General features: G+C 42.0%; 1 protein-coding gene across 1 annotated transcript in view; it reads right to left on the reverse strand.

Moving 5' to 3' along the window:
- hgfa (hepatocyte growth factor a) overlaps positions 1 to 8,541 on the reverse strand; it is a 23,718-nt gene extending 15,177 nt beyond the window's left edge. The window contains exons 1-4 of the mRNA XM_017414766.3: positions 8,284 to 8,541; positions 3,292 to 3,457; positions 3,005 to 3,117; positions 2,434 to 2,548 (exon numbers count right to left, since the gene is read on the reverse strand). Of these exons, the coding sequence (XP_017270255.1) occupies positions 2,434 to 2,548; positions 3,005 to 3,117; positions 3,292 to 3,457; positions 8,284 to 8,347 (458 nt within the window). The 5' untranslated portion in view covers positions 8,348 to 8,541. The remainder of the gene's footprint in view (positions 1 to 2,433; positions 2,549 to 3,004; positions 3,118 to 3,291; positions 3,458 to 8,283) is intronic.
- Between the last annotated feature and the right edge of the window lie 351 nt (positions 8,542 to 8,892).

Below are 8,892 nucleotides of genomic sequence, written 5' to 3' on the forward strand. Positions count from 1 at the left end.
ATATATATATATATATATATATATATATATATATATATATATATATAACCAGCTACTTCCTATTTTAGGCATGAATGAGGTTAGAATTCTCCAGCTACAGTATCCTTAACATTTGTTAGCAAAACAATCTCCAAGTTGAGTTTATTTGATCAACTAGTGCAAAATATTTTGAGTATAAATACATTTAAAAGTAAAGGCCTAGAATTCTTTGAAGGAATGCATATCGCCCACCTTCTTTCACCATCGTCTGTTGAAGAAATGACAGGTTTTTTGGGGGTCAAACCTTGAAAATAACATTGCAAAAAGACATCTCAAGATGTCACACTCGGAGTATGTGTTGTAAATGACTCCCAGCTACTACCACATCAAGTTTAGCCTGATATCTGTAAAAGTAACTGAGTTAGAGACATTTTTGTGTTGGCTGTTGTTAATTAACTGTGGCACCCATCTTGAATGGGGCTGGCTTCTAAAGCTGATCAGTTGTAATAATTAATTCCTGAGAGGTTCATTAAAATCCACACAGGGGTTCATGAGATATGTTGGTAACAGACAGACTCAAGCAAAATCACTACTACCTGCCTTAAAAGGACAAAATTATTTGTAAAAATATATATATATATTTTTTTTAACACCCAAATGTTAAAACCACATGTTCATCAAGTTTTAAATAAACTAAAAACATCTTTCCCATTCAGGGCAAATATCCCAGAATTCCAGCTTGAAATCCAGGTTGAAGCTGAATTAAAGTGGCTGAGGTGAACGCTCCTAATAACTGGTTGAAATGTCGTGCTGCGTAGCACAGGTTTGTTCCGTGCGTTTCTCTCTGGGAATCACTTCTGTCTGAGGCCTGGTCGAGCCCACAAACAGAAACAACAGGTGGAAGTCCCACCGCTGGACGGGAACTTCCTGAGAAACCCCTCCTGCCCCCCCCCCGCCACGATCAGTCGAGCATGAAAATAATAGTTACCTGAACCGCAAATGCTTCATTACGGTGCTAATTCTCACAGCGGGGCGCTCTGATGTTACGCAACTCCCCTTAATCTCCCCTTCAGTTTGAGACGCTTTGAAAAACTTTTAAAAGACGCTGACAGCCGAAGATGACAGAAGCTCTGCTCTATTTGCAAAGAGTACTGGGACCATGTGTCAAATAAACGATGACAAAGGAGAGCTAACCGCCGCTCCTGGAAAGTGATGACAGTTGTGGAGCAGGGCGGGAGAGGCGAGGCCCGACGCTGTGGTCTGGTTTGATTGTGAGGGATCGGTGAACCTGCGTTTTTCTCTCCGTGAACCAAGCTGGACATCGGACAAAACATGACTTCAGTCTATAAATCTTTGCGCCTTCTTCATTTCGCTCGGCCGCCCCTTCTACTTTTCACTCTGCACCTCTTCAAACTACTATCCCCCCTCTCTGCCACGGGTAAAATATCGTGTAACTAATGAGCGCCGCTAATGAGATGCTGGCAAAGGTCCATCGATCTCGTCTTACTGTAGCTGAGAGAAAACATCTTTGGGATACACCTGATGGCCTCCAGTGTAAGAAGTGGGGGGGTGGGGTGGGCGAAAAAAAAAAAACATCTGGGAGGACATCCCTGCATGTGTTGAAAGAAATCTGACTTAACTCTGGATAAACGTTCAACCGTCTCTGAGCCTCCACCTTCCCTTAACCCCCGAGGTGGAAGGGGATGAACCGAGCAACAATAAATCAAACCCTGAGGTCTGTTCAGCATCAGGCACACACAAAAAGAGAATCCTGGAAGAAAAAGGAAAAAAAAAAAAATAATAATAATAAAGTGGAAGCATGAAGAAGATATGAGCTTTGAAGGGTTTGGGTTGAAATCTAGAGGAATTTAGCGAGAGGAAGTGAATGATTAACACGCTCTCCGTGAAAACGGCTGCTGGGGAAACTTTTTCAGCGAGGCACTACAACTTTAAAGTGACAAGTGACTGTGTGGAATTGATCTTTACCCCCCCTCAAAAAAAAAAAAAACCACCATGAGAGGTACGTGATCATGTAATTGCCTGGGTTTCTGTGTACTAATTTGTCTGTTAGCAAAATATCTCATGAACCAGCAGATGGATTTTAAAGAAACTCACAGAAAGTAATCACTGGAAGGAGAGCTAGAACTGATTACAGTTTGGGGTCGACCCAATTCAAGATGGCCGCCACAGCTAATCAAACTTAGCACATACAAAAATGGCTATGAGTTAGTCAAATGTAGAGCTATTGAGCTAAAAATTGGTGTGGTCGTAGCTGAGAGTTATCTCCAATATATACATTGAAAGCTAAAGGATTATGCAATATTAAAAACTTTGGCATATAAGATGGTGAGCGGCGACTCCTTTTAAATTTTTGCGATAAACTGGAAAATACTCCTATCCATCACAGTTTTATTGCACCTGTTAGTGATTTACTTTAGTAAAAACATTACTTACGTGTGTTCATTGATGTTATTATCAGACCAAGCTTGGCAAGTGATGTTTGACTTTGTCCAAAATCTCCTCCCTCTGTAGTTGTCCTTGGTGTCAGAGATGCACTCCCTTATATAATCTGAGAGCAAAAGCATAAGAAAAAAAAAATGTATCCTCCCTTTGTGCCAGTTTACACAGCCATTAAAGTTGGCTTTGCCTTAACCACTTCAAGCAGAAGCTGCCCAAGTATGGTCAAGACGAGTTTCCAGCAGCTTGTACGTTCTTCCCAAAACAGACAAGTTCCTGAAGTTCATTAAATGTCACAGAGGGGAGCGTTCATAAAGTCTGCCATAAATTCTGAAGTGCTAGATTCCGCAGCCTGCGCTTGAGGGAAGCGCTTGCGCTGTAAACAATGAGGTTTTTTTTGTTTACACTCCTGAAGTCTGCTCCGTGCTGAAGCCGCGACTCTCTCCACCGGAATGATTAAACAGCAGGGCGTGAGGAGGTTTTATTATGTCAACAGATAAACCCAAAGAGCCAACGCCACAAACAGTAATGCACAAAAGCCTTCGCCTCGGCAAAGGGGAACTTTTACCTTTTTTTTCGTACAAAGTGAAGTTGATGTTGGCCTGCTTCTGCACACCGTGGGTGAAACGGTCAAAAGGAAGCAAGTGGCATTTCCTGTTGTGCCTTTGAAAGTTGAAAGCCCTGTCAGGAGCACACGGGAAGTCGTTGAAAGATGACCAAATGATAAACAGCAAAAAAATATGTAAATACTACGAGGCACACAGAAGGACGAGGAGGAGTGAGGGAGAGGGAGAGGGATGGACGTGGCTACGGAGAAACCAAGCGACTTCAGAGAAATGGGGAAATGTGACTCACCTGCAGCTGAATTTTTTCTTCTGTTTCATGCACTTTCGGGCGCAGTGCTCCTGCGAGCGGCTCTTTTGCACCAGTGGAGTCAGAGGGCAGTCCGTGCAAACCAGTATATGGCTCTCGGTCTTCTCATACTTCTGTAAAAACTGGCGACGAGGTTTCTGACAGCAACCTGCAAACACCGAAGGACGCAGTTCATCTCATGCGTGATTCGTTTTCTTGCAACCATTCCAGGCATTTATGACTTGGAATCTACCATAAATGGCCAAGTCTGTTAATAAAACAATATCCAGCAGTTTGCCGAAGACTGCATGGTGGCAACTCTAACCAAACAAAGCCATGTAAGGAGCTAAGAACTGTTTTTAATTGGATAAAACAAAAACTATGTTCTGACTGAGTCCTGATAGAGTTGATCATCCAAACGCTGAAATTAGGCTCAATGATAAAACTTCCGTTCCAAAGTTCAAGTACTTAAGTAGACTCTTATCAGTTGATGCTACACTTGATAAAAAATGCAATAGCCCACTGGAGAAGCAGTGAGTGCCTCTGGGAAGATTAGGGATTGGACTTTCAATGATCGAAGTCTCTGCTGGAAAAACAAAGCTCCAAGTACACAAAGCTGTAGTTGTCCAGTCCATCACAGATCAGAGACACTGACCTACAGACACCACAACAAGACACTGAAATGATTTCACCAATGCTGTTTGCAGAAGATTCTCGATATCCATCGGGAAGACAACCGCACCAACATCTGCATTCTAGAAGAAGCCGGTGAAACCGCCATGGGAGCATGGGAGTCGTAAAAATCCAGCTGGGCCGTTTGTGCATGCCAGGATCTCATCTTCCACGCCAGATCTCGTATTCAGAACGGACTGAAGGCAGCAGAACACGGGGACAACACACAGCGTCCAGGAGGTCACCTTAAAACTGGAAAGTGTCGCTCCGGATTGCTCTCTTTGGAGGTCTGTGGTAATCGCCACCACTGAGACCGTCCAAGTAAACCGTTGACATTACCCGAGCATTTTCAGATCCCAACTGGAAGTCTTCTCCCACAACCCAGACCTGTCAGAACTCAAAAGAAACTATCATCACAAATAAGTCTGGCTGCCATGACAAGGACTCTCTAAGTGCTGGGGAGCTCAAGATCTTCTAAGCTTCAAGAACTTATTTGCAAGTGTCCAATTATTTCTCCTTCTACATACAAATTCTTTTAAGCATCAAGTCGGCTGTTAGAACCATTACTTTGTATTGTTACTTTTTATTTTTTAATTTGTCATCAGTTTATAACATCAGTGTCATCAGTCACTGCAAAGGGCACACTGTCCAACCTGCATCAGACCATCTCTGACAGTTCAGTGCTTTAACAATGGGTTTCCATCACAAGGACCTCGGTCAAATTAACAATGATGGGGCACTGAGAAAAGGTGATCAACATTTACTACTTTACTGGTTGTAGATCTCGGTTTAGAGCAGTTTAATGCTGACCCAGTTGACAAGTTCACTGCCACTCTAAGCAGGCCCAAACCAAAGTGGATTGCTGCCGTCTTAAAACAGATTCAGTCTTTAAAATTTCATAGTGCCAGCGCCATTTTATTACTTTTTATATTTTATATCTTCAATAGTTTTGCATAAGTTGGTCATTGCGGCAAAATTATGGTATTCCTACAGGAAGTGCCCCAGGCTGCACCAATAGGGCTACAGTAACAGAATTCTACATAAATAAAAGTTCAATGTGAAACTGATGGGGGTGCAAACTTTTGAAACTGGACCCATTTTAAGACGGCTTTGGTCTTAGACTCAGCCACTAGCAGGTCAGGCCTGTCAGAATTACACTTTACTTTTATGAACTGAGGTCATTTAAAAAGATGAGATGTTAACGGACCAGAACCTTCCCACAGAACCCCACATCAACAGATCTGAACTTGGGCTTGAAGTTCAGAACAAAGTCACCGTTTGGAGATACTGAAAAGTTGAGAAACTTTGGGAATGGGGCTCACATTACTTAACATTTTCCATATAACACTTGCAGCATTTTGTTCTGTTCAGACTAAATCAGTCAACTTTACAGTGAAACTTTGCTAAAAAGCTCATAAAACCCAATGACCATATTGAAGCTCATTTTTGTTGTTTTTCCATCCTAATCCCATTTAAAAACCCAATAAATCACAGTTACAAGCCACTTTATTTGAATCTCCCCACTGTTGTAGCTTTACTGCACATGGAGTTATTCTAATTGTTTAAAAGTCTTTTACGTTACTGCCACCTGCTGGGTTGGAGTTGAGCAGCTTGCTGAACAATGAACCTAACATTCAAAATTTAATTCCAGTCAGACTAGGGTGTTCTTGAGTTTAGAATTTATAATTTAAAAGTACTTTTCTCCATCAAACTACGGTCCGTTTACTCTGTTGAACACAACCCTACAAATCCGCTATTTCCGCAGAGGTAGCGCAGAGAGAAACAAGAACCCAAAACCTAGAGGTTCTGCTTCAAAACCAAAGTGGCTGAAACATCGAGCTGCGACGACAACCAAAGGAACAGAACGGAGCCCATCAGCAGGCTGATGTGCCGCCGTGCCTCAGTTGAAGACCCCCATGAAAACTTCTCATATTTTACTGCATTAAAAAACCCTTTTAAAGCCGTTTCTCCTCACTCTGCGGTATCTGTAATGCTCTAGTTTCGAGTTGCAGTTAAACAGTTCTCATAATTCCTAATTTCATAACCATGCATTCACGATCGTGAAAGTCTCAACCTTATTAGGAGTCTTGCTGTTTAACAATCGGGGACGTTGGGTTTATTTCCCTTAATTTTAAGGAATAAGAATGCCCTTTTCTCACTTAGCCATCCTGCTTCCAAGGAAAACTTTAAAATCAATTGGAACTCCTAATAAACAATCCATTTTACTTGTCACGTTGAATGTATAGTCCTTCAGCCGCTGGAAACCAAACACACGCTAACGAACGCTAAAAACGAGCTGTCAAACTGTCAGAGGCGCAAATGGACACATTGTAATTCATTCCGTGAATTATTTATAGAGTTTTGTCGAGGGCCGTTTTTTTTTTTTTTTTTTACAGCAGCTACAAATGTTCAAAGTCTAAAGCAGATAGTCAAACTTTTTTTTTTTTTTTTTTTTTTTCCCGGGAGGAGGCACATCAAAAGGGAGACTTCTAACATCGCAAAAATGTGGCACAATGGGATCACGGAGGGTTCAGAAACAGGACAAAATCATATTTTAGGCTGAAAGTTGGAGGGGGGGTGGGGGGCTCTTCGTTCAGCAGGATGAAGCGCTACTGTAACTGTAGATTTTTAAGGCTTCGCCAGCAGTTTAAAGATTATAATTACTGGCAAGTGCAATATAAATCACTCAGGACCGTCTTTTTTGCTACTGAGTTACAACCACATGCCCCTCTGCCAAGAGCCAACACGAGACGTCGGGTGTGTACTTAGGATATTGTAAACTGTGGACCGTTTAGAGGCTTGTCGCGGTCGAGAATGGTTTTCGGGGAGGACGTGTTATTAATGTTTGGGCTCCACTGGACCACATCTGGCAGTCATCACAGTGTTGTTCCAGCCCTGATGTCTGGCCAGGCCGCTCAATTAGATTTCACTTAGTCTCTTCCTCTCCTTGCACTCAGACCCCCGCTATCTCCGAAATATCTCCTGAGCGTTCGCCGGAGCGGAGGATAACGATTAAAAAAAAAAAAAGAAAAAAGGTGCTCGGGCAGGGAGAGAGACACAATTTAATGAGAAGAGGCAGACGCATTAGGAGGAACAGGTTGGAGTTTAAGTTGAAGAATGTAGATGGGGAAAGGTGGAGGACCTGACCCTCACACACTTTCAGTTTTTAGCTCCCTGGAGGAAGACATCTGAAGACACCTTGACGTGTTTTAGTCATGCGTTTCAAGGTAATACATCAGTGACCGTCCTAAAGAGTATCAGTCTGTATGTAGAAGCGGTGGTGGAACCGCATCTCGTGAACAACAGGAAAGTAGCAGGTTAAATGTGTCTGAGGTATTAGGGGGAACATCACATCTGCTTCAGGGTGCAAAATGTACCAGATGTCAAACCCACCCACCCACTCAGCTCACACACTCACACAAACACACACCTCTTAATCCCTTTCTTCTCTGGCTCAGTCACACCTTTTGCGATCTCTAACAGGAGAGGAGCACAAATCCTTTTACTATTCGCACCTCCAGCCAGGTCAGAGGTCAGGGTCTGTACTACAGGTCGACTGATGGGACTTTTTCTAGGATCAATGGCTGATATATAACACCAATGATTTTTTTACTGAACAAAATACAAGTAACTGTTTAACTTATACATTTAATATTATATAGAAGAGCATTCTAGTTTAAATAAGAAATAAACTGTGGGCTACAGTAAGCCTGTTGTAGCAACTGTTGCTCCATCTTCATTTTCCTTTAAGTATACACAGACATGACCGACTGCTGAGTTTTTTAAAGCAGTCACAAATATTGGCAGATTAAAATCGATCAGCTGATTATTTAGTCCATTATTTGTCAGCTGGGCAGATGTGAGCTGAGGGAAGCTGTTTGAAGCCATCAGATGAGCCAGACTTTAACATGTGACAAAACTAAAAATAAATCAGGAGTGGACTTAGTGCATTTTTCTGTAAGAGGAACTCCTAAAATATTTTTGCAATATAAAATATTTGCAGTGAAATTTCATAACAGGGAAAGTTCAGTGTCTGCTTTTTTGGAGATGAGCTCATTTAAAGTTGAAAACATATTGCACAAAACATATTTAATGTTTCAGTTCACACCTCAGTGCAAGACAGGGGTTGTGGACAAATTCATTCAAAGTTATGAGATGTAATAGCTTTAAAAAGCAAATATTTATAGCCCAAATGTAAGTCAAGTGACCAAGCCAAAATATGGCACATTAAAAATACAAAAAAAAAAAAGTAGTAAAATGAGAATATTGTCTATTTTCCCCCTTGAGTTTGTCAGGTTTAATCAGTGCTGTTCTCAGTCTCACCTGTGTCCACGGCAGCCACCAGAACACACAGCAAAGTTTGGTAAATCCACACGTTTGTCCTCATGGTTGGGCGGAGATGCGGGAGCAGGTTCGAGCGGGACGGACACGCGCTGCCTGGGTTTAAAGTCCAGAGAGGGTCCGCTGGTTCGGCTGAAGACTCGCCTTCCTCACACACGGCCCACTTTCCCAGGAAACCACACGCGTCCTCGGTTCAACCCCCTTTTTACCAAAACTTTATGTCACCCCCCCTCCACCTCCACCACCCATCTTCAAACAGCGCCTCTCTTCTCGCTGGCGTCAAGTTCCGGGGAGAAAACAGCCAAACTTCCGGTTCTTCTTTTCAAAATAAAACCAAACGCGACACGACTGGTAAATTTTCAATCAGTCTGTCAAACTAAAATCTAATGTCAGCATTTAGGATTTTATTCAAATATTTCTTAAATGATTAAAGAAACCCGTAACTATTTATTTAATAATTGTACAATGCCATAAAAGGCACGTGGTAATGTAGTTTCCTGTTCCTGTGTGTTTGTGTGTTACTTTGTCTGTTAGCAAAATATCTCATAAATTAGTGGATGAATTTTTTTTAACTCTCAAAGTAGTCAATAC

Source organism: Kryptolebias marmoratus, linkage group LG18 (assembly GCF_001649575.2).
Source record: "Kryptolebias marmoratus isolate JLee-2015 linkage group LG18, ASM164957v2, whole genome shotgun sequence".
In the NCBI taxonomy this organism is placed as follows: domain Eukaryota; kingdom Metazoa; phylum Chordata; class Actinopteri; order Cyprinodontiformes; family Rivulidae; genus Kryptolebias; species Kryptolebias marmoratus.